The sequence below is a fragment of the Etheostoma spectabile genome, chromosome 3 (genome assembly GCF_008692095.1).
Source record: "Etheostoma spectabile isolate EspeVRDwgs_2016 chromosome 3, UIUC_Espe_1.0, whole genome shotgun sequence".
Taxonomy (NCBI): Eukaryota; Metazoa; Chordata; class Actinopteri; order Perciformes; family Percidae; genus Etheostoma; species Etheostoma spectabile.
In genome coordinates, this window is record NC_045735.1 from 25,532,177 (window position 1) to 25,547,855 (window position 15,679).

At 39.9% G+C, this 15,679-nt stretch overlaps 1 protein-coding gene across 1 annotated transcript in view; it reads right to left on the reverse strand.

Moving 5' to 3' along the window:
• The window catches only part of grik4 (glutamate receptor, ionotropic, kainate 4), a gene marked incomplete in the record, with an annotated part of 296,905 nt that overhangs the window by 55,242 nt on the left and 225,984 nt on the right, over positions 1-15,679 (reverse strand). The window contains 1 exon segment of the mRNA XM_032508827.1: positions 13,670-13,723. Within this exon segment, the coding sequence (XP_032364718.1) occupies positions 13,670-13,723 (54 nt within the window).

Genomic DNA, 15,679 nt, shown 5'->3' on the forward strand with positions numbered 1-15,679 from the left:
AATGGTAATTTAGCTAGCTAGCACACCTTTGTTTTCTGCCTCAGTCTCCCGGTGCTGAAAGGCTTCAGTTGGGATGAGAGCTGACAACAGCCCGGTCCGTGGACGCATCCATTCCACAGTCAGCCCCCATCCAGCCATCAACCATTCACTATCATTACAGCCCCGGGGACACATCCACAGTCACCTCCCAGTCAGCTAGCTACCATCCCAGTTGGCACTTAACTCTGGTGCTAAGGACGCTAACGGCAGGAAACCATCGGGAAACAGACCCAGACACTCGAGTCAGAACAGCGGGCACTCGTAACGTTAGCTACACCTCCGTTAGCGTTACTGGGGCCCCCTCTTTTGCTTTTAGCCGTCTGTACAGTTAGCTAAATTTACCAGACAAAACAGAAATAAGGCATAAAAAGGACTACTAGTAAGTTAAAGATGTGGTAGCACTGGATCTGGATGAGAAGGATAACTCTGAGGGTTGGAAGGAGTGTGTCGCAATACGGCCTTCTCCCACTGCGACACAGGTTCGGGTCGCAATTCCAGTTTTTTTTTCCATATTGTAACAGCCCTAGTCATTATGTATTCTGATCCACTGTTAATACAAAAATGTTGATAAGTGCAGCTTTAAAGAGACAAAGTTGTGTGGAATTTCCTTTAGTTGCTGTATCCTCAAATGGTAAAGACATTATCTTCTGTTCTGTAAAATGTGCCCCAGATAGAGCCGTCAGTGGTGATAATCATAATTGACAATTTGAAAAAGAAAGAAAAATCATCTCCACTTCTTATCGAGCATGGCAGCCTTGTGAATAGCAGACGGGCTCCGGTAGCCTATGATTGAGTAACATTTCTGTAAATTGCATATTGATTTTCCTAATGATAAAGTACAAATTAATGAGGCTCCTCCTGTTATATTGGGTGAAGGGTATCACATGGTAAAACCTTTAGCCCTCAGTCTGGGCTTCACTCTGTAATAAAATCCTTTTCTAGTGGCACAACAATTATCCCCTAATAACTGGAATGTTCATGCAGTGTTTTTGGCAATAAGTCATTTCATGCTTGTATCAATTGCCACGTAAATTCAGGCTGAGCTCTACAGCCTCCTGCAGCCTCTTAATTACAATGCTCCCAGAGAGCGTGGGTTAGGAGGAGAGGAGAAGGAGAAAACCGTAAGCATTACCAAATGTCATGCCTACAGACTTGTAATGGAACCAGGATGTAACAGCAAAATTGGATAAATGATTTACTTTTCTGTTTGCTGTTTATGAAATACAAGACAATAGTCTACAGCAGCTGGACATGAAAACTGTAATTGCAGATCCTCTACTAGTTGCTGTCTGGATACTTATTTGCACAGTACATGTGTGGATAGTACTCAATTGATCTCTCCTGCGTAGGTCACTAATCTGTCATGTTCATCATTTCCAGTGGACAGCTAGTTACATTCATTCCCTGACCCTGAATGATGGTACATTCATTGATGACCCTGAAATTAACATACCATATATCTTAGCGCAGCATGCTGGGGTTGATAAATCAGCTTTGTTTGAAAGCATTTAATAGCTACATACATCAAAACATTATGGCAGCATTCCTGCAGTGTTGGAAACAAATTACCAATTTCATTCCATAATTCATAGAATTACATCTGACCTGCAACCGTAACAGCCTATTTGTGAGGCAGAGACCTTATGCCCAGAATAATTCTGAGGCTGGTGGAGGCCAAAAACACCATGAATATTGCAGACACTAGCATATGTTTGGAATCTGAAACAGTGTATTTTCCCCCAGTGAGCTTTTCATTCAAATCCCAGCAGAATTTTATTTAGGAATGTAACAGCTGAAAAAGCCAATTCAATTTGAAAAAAAAGTTTAAAATTTTTTTTCTTAAATAAGAATGCTTCTTTTAACTGAAAAACGTTTGTATATACATTGCAGATAATGTTGTTTGGAAACATAAAATGGTTTCTAAGGCTGCAGAGTTGGCCGTGGGGTAGAAGAGTGGGTGGCAAAAATACCGAAAGAAGAAAAAACAATACAGAGGGAGAAGCAGCAGATAATGGAGATGAAACTCCATTTAAACTTATCTAAGTGAAGCCCTGAGTGTTACACATCGATCACTTGAGTACTTCTCATCAAGGCCGAGTAACCCCTCAGCTTTGAGACTATGTGTTCACTCTTTGTTAGGAGGACCACAGCAGGAAAATAATACACTATATACTGTACAGGAACAGTAGTACAGTACAGTTAGTATAGAGAGATGCAAAGAGAAAATAAGCTTTGAGCTCCCTGATCAAAACAAACCAAATTTAATCTATGCTGACTTGCAAAGGTGATTTAGCCTTGCTGGCTCAGCTCTGCAGTTAGGGAATAGATGGTGACAGGGGCTCACTGTGGTCTTCTGTTCCAAAAAGATGGAGATTCTGCTGCCCCATTCAAATTTCAATTTGAAAGAGCGTTTTCTGCTTCATCATATTTGATGGAGGATATCTTAGTAATCCTGTTTAGCTGCTTTCTGTCCTCAGTGGCCAGCGACACGAAGCGCTGTTTGAAAATGGTTCTGATTTACTTGGTTTATTGGCTCTGTGAGTGTCGCTCTATATCTTTATTTGTTTCATTTTGTTTGGAAGGGAATGTAAGTGTGAGTGTTGTCTTATAAATTCTTTGTGCTGCTCTCAGACCAAGCAAGAATTTAGCCAATTCTGCAACCAATTTAATTGGATCAGCAGGGTGTTCTGCATTGTGATGGGAATGAAAGCCGTTAAGCATACAGTGTGCATAAACGACTGAAAAATTGAAATTACAGCCATCTGGTTTAGGAAATCATATTGTGAGAGCAAAACAGATAAAGTAAGTTTGATTCTATATCATCTGCAGCACAGAACATTAGGAAGAAAAACTTTAGAGTCACCCATAGGTGCTTCATTTTTAATATAATGCAAAGTTAATTGAGGTATCAGTGTCCAAATTGCCTAAATCAGCAAATTAAAGTATTATGACTTAATAACTGATCTCACCTGCCTGTATGAACAAAAAAGATAAATTGCAGGCAAACTGCTTGTTTCCTTCTGGACTTCTTTGACTGGCCGAGTGATGAGCAGAATAAAATTACATTTATGTGCTTCATCAAAATCAAACCTCCATCAGGATGATTAAATCCACAAATAGATGGACATGATATTTCCTCCAAATACCACGAATGACATCCTGGTAGGTGCTGAACGTGTTAGAACATAACAGCACATGTGGATTTAAAAACACATGGACATACACACTTGAATTAAGCACACTGTGATGGTGAGTTAAAGAGTTGTGACATCAGGGTAAGTGGGTCACTGAACAATAGCCATTTGGGCTTTCTAGTGTTGATTTATAGCTAAACAAGTAATTGACAGGGAAGGAAATTGCTCAGTTTTTACATATATAAAAAATTTAATTAGATATATTTCAGTAATTGGAAATGGACAAGCTCATTAGTGTTACAAAGTGCATCCACACACACAGGCGCATCTGCGTTCTCGCAAGCCACAAAGATCCTGGTATTTTAGTAGTGTAACAGTGAGATATTCCCACTATATCAAAGCTCTATTAACAAAGCACGCTTTAATGGTTTTTGATCAATTTCACATGACGTGTTGTGAAAAGCAAAATGAGTCTTGACTTGTGTTGCCAAGACGTGGAAATAAGTAGGTAAGCTGTAAAGAGATGAGTGAAATGAAAATGTGAAATGGAACGGAGGAAGTAAAGGAATGCCAGTGGCAGCCAGGTGGGATTGTAGGATGATGCCAGAAAGAAAGTTATTGAGCATAGAAACTAAGTCATGTATGAAGCCAGCAAGCAATTTTAACTTTCCAAAGAAGACCCTACAGTAAGCTGTGACTCAAGCCCTGGGATTTGGAAGATAATAGGCTGTAATACAATTGTCAACACTGAGTCATCCAGACATGGGGCTCAGAGGCAGAGCTTGTGGCAATAGGGCTGACACAGAGTAATCAATACGCCAGAACTCCTCACACATACACAGGTCTGAGTGTGGGAGGTGGAACACTACACTAAATTGTCTTTATTTCACAAGCATCCAGCTGCGATCTGGTTAATCTGTAAAGATAAAAAGAGACCGGGGAACTTCAAGTCTTATAATTTTATGGTAAACAAGCCTTCTCAGAGTTTGTTTTGGTGATACGGCAGGAGGCCCTGGTTCACATACTGAACATGCTAGGTTGTTGGTATTCTCTCACACAGACTCCAGCATCTCCACTCTTATAAGGAAGCATTAAACTGCTCAACATTAAAATGTATTTTTCTTTGTAGGCTGGCTTTGGTTTCCGTTAATGTCAGTGTTTATTAAAAATCAGAATGCTTTCTATCACACAAGTTCCCTTTATGAATCCAAATCAATATATAATGTTTTGAACATGAAGAGACCTCAAGCTGCAACATGTTAAACCTCAAAATTAGACATGCATGATTTATGAATGCCCTACATGGACACTAATGTGCATGCCAATGCCCTTATCATTCTTTTCTTTCAGAAAGTACGTTTTTAGTACATTTCCCTTTTTGCGATGAAGGTGACCAAAACATTCTGCATACTTTTTTTTTTAAAGAACTCAGGGAACCACGTAACAAATATGTAAATGAATTTGCTTTGAGTTTAAACAGTGGAAATAGACTGGAACCGCAATATATTCAATCGATGATGAAAAGGGAAGTGAAGCGGATGCCTGCATGGATGGTCCTCTACAAAACCAACAATAATACATCATAACTGCAAGATCTTACTTACCCTATAATAAAGAGATGGTGTTTTAATCAAATAGATTGTCTTCAATATAAAGCAATAATTAAATGATTAAGACACAACAATTATTAATCGTCTGTGTAATCTGATATGGAGCATAATTAACTGTTTGGAAGTGTCAATGGAGCATCTTACTCAGCCTTCATATGGCAGAAGTATTCATAGTCTCCCACCAGAACTTTTTCAAGCTCTTTTCACACATGGAACACATGAACAATACTGAATAAACCACATGAACAAACAGATAAAACTCCCGGTACCACGATGCCGGTACGGAAAACTGCATGAAGTGTAGAAATTCTGTGTACAACAACAACAACAACAACTGTGTACAAATACGCATCTAAATCCCATCTCTCGCGGATGGGCTACATATCTTCCCGCAGCACAAAGTAAAACTAAAAAAATTCACTTCAAGAAAAAACTCCTAGAAATAACATTGGGTTATAACGGTGCCAAGTTTTCTTTAACCTGACGTGGCTTAACTTGGTCTTGAAGAGGCTTTGAAAGGGCTGAATCAGAAACTAACATTTGGTGTATAGTAGGAATGCATCAATTTACAACCACAAAAGCAGTCGTCCTTCCACCTGGGGAATAATTGTGTTAATGGCAACAAGTATTCATAGTGCTCTACAGCACCAACACAATAAATGCAATTCTAAGCTAAATAAGTTGACATCTTTGCATTACAAATGAGTAGCAAGCATTATTTGGTGAAACACACTTGTTGTGACATAATAATGAAATATTTAATATTCTTGCTGGATGCAGCTCTCTGTTGTCACCGTCCACGTAGCCTATTACCTTTTCTATTACTCAGTTGATTGATTCTCAAACTCTGTGTCTAAACAGGGAAATATGAACTTTACATAAGCCGTGGAGGGGAATTAATTAAATCCCAATCATTTTCACAGTCACAGTGGCTGCCCTCTAAAGCAGTTTGACTGACAAGACTTTTTATAAATCTTGTATTGAAGGGGGGTGAGGTTGATTTGAAGGGCTTTTTTTAAGGGATGTTCCTTCCATTCATTCACAGATATGGGACAAGAAACCTTACCAGAACAATAAACTTGTGAAATTGAATTTTGTATCATCTAGACAATATTGTTATCAAGGCCAGGCACACCCAAATGAAATGCAGAGAGAGAGAGTCACGGAGAGGGAAAGACAGAGAGAGAGAGAGAGAGGCAGGATGCAGGTTTTGGCAGTAAGGACAGGGGTACCAGTTAAAACGAAGAATTACAAGGACAAAGGCAGAAAGCAACTACTATTTATTCTTTACCAGAACAAAGTGACAGAAGGTGAAGCAACCTCCTCAAAATCAATGAAATATTTGGAATAAGAGAGAAAAAAAAACATTTGAAAAATATGTTTGTGCAGGTTGGGGAGGCAGACGTTTTCTCTGATCTTCAGTGGCACATTCAATTATAAAGAATTTTATTATTTCACAGTGTTGGGAGGAATAATTAGAAGCATGGAGCATGTCGAGCCCAGAACCCCAACTGGCCAAGAACAAATGGCGGGGAGCACGGCAGTGTCTAAGAAAGAATAGGGATTAACAAGTGAATAACAGCATCAGCCATGCTTCAGAAGTAAAACCTAACTCCCCTCATCAGCCTTTTATACAAACCTGCCAATCAGCTCAGACTACTATAAACCGAGAAGAAGAAAGAGGAGTTAAAATGAATGTGTTTTTTGTATGAGGACTTGTGCTGCAATGAAATGTGAATACAGTGTGCAGCCTGTTTCTGTAGCACCGTTCTGGTTTCTGAGACCAGAAGACAAAAAATCTACAGCTCAAATCCAGAAAGCAAGCAGACAGGCAGGTAGATAAGCAGGCCAATATGTTATAAGTGTATGTATGTGTGAGTGGGAGGGACGATGGAGATGTTGTGTGTTTGTGAGCATGTACATGAGTTTGTTCATTGAAGTTTGAAGTGAAGTTTTATCATTCATGTGGGTTTGTGTGTGTGTGTGTGTGTGTGTGTGTGTGTGTGTGTGTGTGTGTGTGTGTGTGTGTGTGTGTGTGTGTGTGGAACAATCAGGAAGTGTGGCAGCTCTTCAGGCACGAATGCATGACAATGACTGCAGTGACAAGAGGGTCACGGGTGTGTGGAGGGGAAATGGAACATGAAGACAAAACAAACCGACAGAGGGGTGTTTGTTGTGTGTGTGTGTGTGTGTGTGTGGTGTGTGGTGTGTTGTGTGGGGGGGGGGGGGGGGGGGGGGCTCATTTTGCCCCGCTTTGCAGAGAAGGATAATATGTCAGCCGGCACTGAGTGTCGAAGCATGTTTTTGACTGTTTATGTGTGGATGCAAGAAAGACTGAGCCTCCATGCTTTCATCAAGACTCCAAATGACATCACAAAGTGATAATGTGTCAACATATGATGAGTCACTGCCAACCTCATGTGATTTATCCAATCCTGCCGAGTAGCTTGGATCACGGGAAACAAATCACTTAGATGGAAGCGATGGAGCAGGGACTGAGTGCTTAACTGTGTGTGTGCCAATGTGATTGTGTGTTCTGTTTGTTTTGATTGTTTGTGTGTATGCATCCATAAGACGAGTATATACGTGTGTGTGTGTGTGTGTGTGTGTGTATCTTTTGTCTGAGTGTAACAAGTTAAAACTAAAGAAGCTGTATGATGCTGGCTACTTTACAGAGAGCAGCCCTGTGGAGCTGTTCAGTTTCAGTTCAGGATGTTTTTGTTTTAATCTCTCTGTTCATGTGACCCAAGGGCCAAGATTTCAATTAGATCTTCCAATCAAAGCCCAAGATAATAACAGCTGGTATTAAACAGACTTAATGGGGAGAGAGAAAAATAAACTAGCGCTGGAAGCTTTCTCACATGAAATAAAAGAAACAATTTTTGACACAATCAGAGTGATGCCTGTGTGCTCCTTTTCCTCCCCATGACCTGCCAATTAAAGGTAATAGTCGTTTCTAGATTAAGCATTACATTACCCAGGCGCAGGGCCTTGGAAATCAGAGAGCAGAAATACAGTAGCAGGGCCCCAAACAGTAACAGGTTTCAGAGACCGCTACAAGGAGCATCTAAGTGGCTAATTGGCCTATGGCTTTTAACGAAGGGACAGGGACAAAAATAAATAAATCATCTCTCTTTGCCCCAGGCAGCGTCTAAAGATCATTAGCTCTAGTAATGGTCTAAAGATGGCCATTCTTTTACATCTATCTTCTACATAGAGACCTTTGAAATTAATAGACTGTTGAACAAAGACAAACATATACAACCTGTTTAAATTAAGGGGAGCATGAGAGAAAGGGTGTATTAGATGTATAAGGATATATTACACAGTTTGAAACATGAGACATTTGAGACTGCAGTCACTAAAATGCAGTGCAATGATTCTGCTTGGTTATGGTAGCAGAACAGCATATCTACCTTTCCATCTCTAGCTAACTTCTCACTCCAGATTAACAACATCAACATATAACAGAATAAACAAACACAACCAAAATGAAGGGTGAAAGCAGTCAAATCCATAAGTGGGCATGACAAAAAACCTGACTCAAGACAGGTAGCTGCACCAGGACGTTGATGAGCGACTTGAGATGATTCAGGGGAAACAGATTAGGCAGGGGAGCAGTTTGGCAGATCGTTAGTCAGGGATGTCAGGACCAGAGATAAATGAAGTGTCAGCAGAGGAGGAAGACAAAAGAAAGGAATGGTTGGAGAAAATAGGGGAAGACAATGGAGAGAGGATGAGGGAGGAGAGGAAAGATACAGAAACAACAGAATATATAAGATAATTTAAAGTGTTCATATTATGCTAATTTTTCCTAATTGTATTTAGAGGTTGTACCAGAATAGGTTTACATGGATACATTTTCAAAAAAGACCATATTTTTGTTGTATTGCAAACTGCTGCAGCTCCTCTTTTTACCCTGTGTGTTGAGCTCTGCCAGGACTACCAGCTAATCAGAAGCAGAGTATGAGGGCGTACGAAGCTAGCAGCTAGGCGAGCATTATATCATGTGTTACAAAGTGACGCACGTTCACAACGGAAGTAAAGGCTGGACTTAGGCCTGCACAATTAATTAAATTTTAATCACGATCACGATTCTGGTTTCCCACAATCAAATTTGCGTGACAAGCAATATTTGAAATGCGTCATTCCGTTCATAAAACACTCTGTTTTTTTTACAAAGCCAATCTACCGCTACGTAAACCACTGTCTGATCATGTGCCAGTCAGAGTAGTTCCCTGCATCGCGCAGCTTACCTTCCAGATGTAGACAGTCACAGAGGACAGAGTAACGTGAGGAAATTCCAACGTATAGCAGTTGGTCATACGTCGGTCTCAAGGTTTACCAGTTTACTAGTAAACGCAACATTTTGTCCCGTCTGTGTTGTTTTTCAGACAACAGCAGTGACCAGTGCTAGTTAGTGTCTGTTAGCTCACAGGGCTCTAGGGTGCAACTAACATTTCCTAGGTTGCACCGGTACACCTAACGTCCTCGCATCCGCTGCCTCTCCACAAACAAAGCAATGTTGTTTATATTGATATGGTTTAATTTTGCGATACATGACCCATTTCTTCTGTAAAGCCGTGCCTGTGGTTGGATCCCTCCTCTACTCTCCCTCCTCTTACTCTCCGTGCAGCCCCGCCCCCATTCACTCACACACAGCTCCCTAGCAACACGGAGAGACACACCGGCGACAGCGCGAGTCCACACTTTTTGTCCACAGTTTTAATAGTTTTAATTGTTATTAACACAGCTGTATATTGTTAAGCATGAGAGGGAAACTTGTATTTTGTAACAGTGTTTTCGCTGTTAACTTTGCTATCGTGGCCGCCAAAAAAATAAAGAAGAAGTTACAACTAACTTCAGTTTGTAGAATAATACAATAACGCAAGGGATGTGACCCATGGCCAGAATATCATAGTTCATAAAAATGCAGCGCGGTGACGATACAGACATTTCATACACACCATGTGTGTAACTCTGCTGACCCGCCATTCGACCCGTGCTGGACCTATTCATAATAAGTCAGCCGTCTCTCTGTGAGTAGCACACGTCCATCGCACTCACTCTCTTTGCTATTTATAAACAGTTATAAATAGCCTATGTGATAATAAAATTTGTTTTGGTTCCAATCAACAAATAATCATGATAATTAATCGTGATCTCATTATTGATCAAAATTATCGTGATTATCATTTTGGCCATATTTGTGCAGCCCTAGCTGGACTACAATAGAGCTGTTTGGAGCAATTTGTGAAAAGTGTTTTCTGTTGGAGATTGTAAGGCCCTTTGGACTTTTTCACTTTGTAAACCTATAACATGCACTACAAGACATATAACACAATAAAGGAAAGGGAAAAAGCACGATATGAGCACTTACAATGTTTATCAAGAACGTCTAAACGTCTATGAGAAGTAGACAGATGTCACAACCTGCTACATGCATCTGAACAATGAGCAAGCTAACTATTGACTCGTTCTTCCGACCTGCGGCCAGTGTGCAAGTGCCAGAGTCTATAGTGTCTCAGTCGGATCAAGTCAGAGGTTTGTGTGGCAAAAAAGGCCTGAACCCACCATTTTTAGGAAGACTGGCTGCAAGAATTCAGCTGGTTGAGGTACTGTAAGGAGACGAACTCCATGAACTGCGACTGTTGCAGTCGCTACCCCAGAACTGTGGGGAACACAAAGTTTACTGACAGTGCAGGCACTTCGCAGTTTAAACACAATACACTAGTTAAACACAATCCTAGCCTCAAGCATAGAGTATGCTGTGACATGTTAATAAATGAAAAAGCAACACCATTGCCGGTTGCTTTTAGAAGACATGAAGCTGTAAATCAGAGCGCAGATGAGGCAAAGATGATGTTTTAATTTAACACGACCTACTTCGTTGCTAAGGAGACCCTTCACCCTTGTTAAGTATTGTCTTTAACTGTGAAATGACCGAAAGGTTACTAAGCACTTTGATTTATTCAGAATGTATGGTATATTCTTTAATATCTGTACTGTCATGACAGCGATGGTGCTGTCGGTTTACCTTCTATGTTGCATCTTCAAAAGTGCACAATAAAATGTGACACTGAATTTGAAACAGTACATTGTAATTTCTGCATCTATTATCAAAGTATTTATTAGTAATACAGTGGAAATTAGTAGAAATGTGAATATTTGGTTAGTATGTTGATTTACAGTGTGTGTGCCCCTAAATTTTCTGGTTGAGCCCCTAAAACCTTTAGTTGGGGGCCACTGTGCTCCTACTGAAAAAGGTTAGTCTGGAGCCCTGAATTGCTATTCAGAAATGCTGGTTGCTTCCTACCTGAAAAACACTTTAATTATTCATGGAAATGGGAAGCTGTCCCAATGCAGAAAGTGATGTCAAAGCACGGACATTTGCCTTAAAGAAAACATTCAGCACAAGATCCTAAAGACAATACAATGTGAAAAAACATCAGGCACTTACATCAGATTACTGCAGCTTTTCTTTAAATAGACTTCAGAAACTTTACTTTCTCCCTGAGATATTGGAAGTATCTGGATTGTTACACCTATCATTAAGAGCATACACAATTGTACTCAACACAGAGAGATCAGTGACCTTCCAATCATCTTTACCATTTATCATGTTTCCTGTATGTCTGTGGTTCAAGAAAGGTGTTGAGATTAATTAAACAATAAATATACTTCAATCAGATGATATCGCAAACTTAAATGAAAGCTTCTGTAAGTAAATTAATTTATCTTTCAACATTTCTTCCATCGGTCTTAATGAAAAAAATTAAGTATGTTCCTGATTTTTACTGTCAATATTCTATGCTGGATGGTAGAACTTCTTACACAATGTAGCTTTAATTATGTAGCAAGCTACAACTGATAAAACGCGTCTATGCAAATTGTGACTTGTGGTTAAGGTATGGTAGAGATTAGACAACATGGAAAGATCAATGTCATAGTCAAAGGAAACCACTTTGACTGGTGTGCAAACTACAGTCTAACTTAACTTTTTACATTGCTATGACAACAGCACATTACGCCCCTCTTTGGCACAGAATGTTCTAAGTTGTTTGAAGTCCTTTGAACAAATGGCCAATGCTGTCATTTTTCTTGGACAGGACAGTCTAAAAGAAAAAGAGAGTGTACTTTAATGAGAAGATCAACAAGGGACCCAATGATTCAATGTATTGTATTTTAAAGATCTACTATCAATGTTACAGTGAGTCTATAATAAACTGACTCTAAGAGAAAAATTATGAAACTTATTCCCATCCTCTTTTGTGTCTGGGGGATGAATGTAAATGTGTGTGTGGTTAAGGTGATGAACAAGCAGCAGAGCCATTTAAAAAGACAATAAATAAGATGAATCACTTATTACAACAACTAAGGAGACAGCAGCACTTCTAGTTTTCCACTTATAGCTTCAGCATTATGTCCCAGGTCACCGGGGGCTCACTGCCGACTATTTTAACAATGTTAGCTAAAGCTATTAGCACTGCCGTCACCGAGCAATGGCAGGATTTTAAGAACATGCTGGTGATGGTAGTGGGAGGGGGCATATATGGTCATCATCTAGTATCTACAATGAATCATGTGCTATGCTGTGCCCTCCAGCTGACACCAGAGCAGAGTGACGAGGGAGTTGTAGACACTAAGAAAAAGCAATGACAAGAAGGTTAAAGAAAGGGAGAAGAGAAAAGAGCGATTCAAGTGGAGAAGTGACTATGTCAAGGGCTGTGGAGGAAAACATGAAGATGGCAACAGCCCATTCTAAATGAGTCATAAATCAGCTTGATATGAATCATCAGCGCTATTAGAGCAAAGTGTTTCGAACCTCATTAATTTCCATTAGGGAGCAGCTATCTGGTAAGTTTACTATTGCATTTAATTTTCTCCAAGCCGCAATATCTTTATAATCTTACAATAACTCTCTCTGATTCCTTAGCCTCTACATAATGTGTCTGAACATCATTACTCTCAAATTTTGGGTCAATCCCTTTACTGACGGCATGGGCATGCACAGACATTTTGAGAGGCAGTACTCTTTTCAAACTGTCCTGTCCCAGATTTGCATCCTAATGTTACCCCAGTACAAAATAATATGTAAAACACTATTTGTCTACAAAATATAATGAATGCAGTATTTATTAAACCAAATGACAGCTTTACAATCCACAAAAGCACTTGCAACAAAAGTTGCAGAGGTAACTTGTGTGTACACCTACTGAAGATAAAGCACTTAAGTACCTGTTAGATATTTCCCTCATGTTGATTTTGCTTTGAACTGCATGCACAACTTGATAACTGCTGAGTAAATCACCTGCAAAATAATCTTAAGAAATGTATGTTGAGTTAATTCTTACAGAAATAAATACAAAAAGAAAGAATGTGGATCTCCTTGTCAACTAATTCATTGACAGAAATGAATGTTGACTCTTAGGAAGATGACATCATCACTTATATAATGATGGCTTGGCAGGCTGTCCACAATCACAATTATGAGAAAAACTGCAGCAACAACAACAGCAACAACAACAATAGTACTTGTAGCAATTATAACATTCATTATTATGTATCCGTTTGGTCCAGAAATGCACTTTAACCAACGAGGGCAAACAAGCAGTGACTTGAGCCATTAGAGCCAAAATACTCAGTATGTTTCTAATTTCCAGTCATATGCAGTGAGAGAGAAAATCGGCTATGCTATAATTAAGCTATGCTATTATTTCTCTGTCTTAGCTCCTGTCTGGTTAGCTCTATCCATTCAATCATTCATTCAATTAAAGTAAACTATTTAATACACTGCAGGAGCACAGCATTGGACTACTGATGTACTCCTGCAGGTGTGAAATCTATATTGGCTCTAAATACCCACACCTTCTCCCGTTTCCTTACCAAAGAGGTGAAGATGTAAGTGTAGTAGACTGACAGCATCCCCAGCTCTGAAGCCTGCAGAACAAAAGACAAGAGGGACAGAAGAGGGAAAGATCCATCAAAACAGAAAGATGGTTCAAAACAAAAGTTCGAGGATTGTGGTTTGAACAAAACCATGTTAAGATGGAGCTCAGAGTAATGGAGGAGGGAGGGGGAGAACGAAAGAAAAAGCAGAGAGAGTCAAGAATAAAGGGGCGGGGAGAGAGGTGAGAGGTCAGTGATTCAGTGTAACTCAAGCTCCACTCCACAGCACACAGATCAAATCCACATCTTGATAAGACCAGACACATTCTTATCTGACGATGGCTCTCAATGGAGCAATTAATTTCGGAGGTGCATTAGTATGCTGCTCAACACCCTGTCTTTCATTTTGATTGAATCAAAGTCACAGTGAGGAGCAGTCGGGAAGGACAGGGTGAACTTTTCGTAGTTTCATTTCATTAAAGTCATTAGCAAACAAGAAAACCATCAAGCTATATGCTTCTGTTTAATCACGCTGCCATGCACATTATGATTAAAATCAATAAATAGGAAGTTATATCGCATATATCAAACCAAATAGTTTCAAAGAAGTTTCTTTTTATCCAAGAACATTTTTTCACACTTAAGTGATACGCTTGAATGAATTAACCCTCATGCCTCTTCTGAGACACTACTCAGAGAGTATCTTCTCCACCTGGCTGCACTGGAATTTACATATTTCGATAATAATTGGTTTTAAACTAATATTATTCTAAGGCTCTGAAGCATCAGTTATTAATAACAGTTATTTAGCTGTCACATCTGCAACAGTGTAACCTCTGTGTGGGTGTTTGTGTGCCATTAGGAGTGCATGGCATTCAGTTGTTGAATGCTCATTTAATAGTGTTTTGCTGGGGCACAGGTAATAAAACAGGAAGCCGTAGAAAGGCACCACTTGTGCAGCAAAAACATCCAACTACAAGTTTCATTATCACACTCTGAATGACCTCTCATGTAGTCTTTATAAAGGGTTCTCCTTTGAGTATAGTAAGAGCACTATTACTTTGAAACTGCTAGCATGATGCCAGTGCAGTGCAATTATTATGTTTGAGGGAGATTGTCTGTTACCATCTGCCCCGGGGTTACACACAGTAAGTTAAAGGGGGTGTAGGTAGGATTGCAAAGCCCAAAACGGTCTCCTAAGCCTCTCCCCCCACAAGGGAGAATGAATGCATGTGCATTTGCAGTGATTGACATGCAGTTAGACACTGGCACCTGGCCCTGATGGGAGCATCTGAAGCTGTGGATTTTTGAAAATCGCACTACATGCTGTAGGTGGTTTTCTATAGGACATGCTTCATGAAGTTCAACTGGAACACAGGGTCAGTTTCAGCAAAAATCACTCTACTGCATCGTCCTACCTACTGCATCTTTAAGCTAGCTAATGGCTCTAATTGGTGGAGAGTTTTCCCCTTTAACAGAGCTTTCATGCGGCAAGTATTATTTCAAACACTGTATCTTGTCCTTGGGTGACCTGTACCTTTAATACAAAGAAACTGACCTTATCACCTGAATCGCCTTATTTGCTGCCCATGTCCAAAATATGCAGCTGATGAAAAATATCCTTTGGTTTTCTTTTAACTGCATTCCAAATAAGCTTCCCTGTTATTTTCCCCCTATTTTTTATTTCCTTGTTGTTCTACTGGAGCTTTAGGTCAGAATGCACACGGTTTGCACTGCCTCCATATACTGGGCTCACTATCTATCCCACTCTGGTTCTGTATAGCTGTGCACAATAGTGGAGGGCTGACTGAATGAGATTACATTCAGAATGCTAACACTGCTGACCTAAACCCCTCTGAATGCTAAAACCTCAGAGAGTGAGACCTTTGTCTGACGAGGGTTTGATGTAAGATGTAAACAGACAAATAAGGGACAACGGACAATTCTGTCCCTTTAGACAAGCTGTGCACTCTTATCGTCATCTGAGAATGGCATATATGCCGGCGC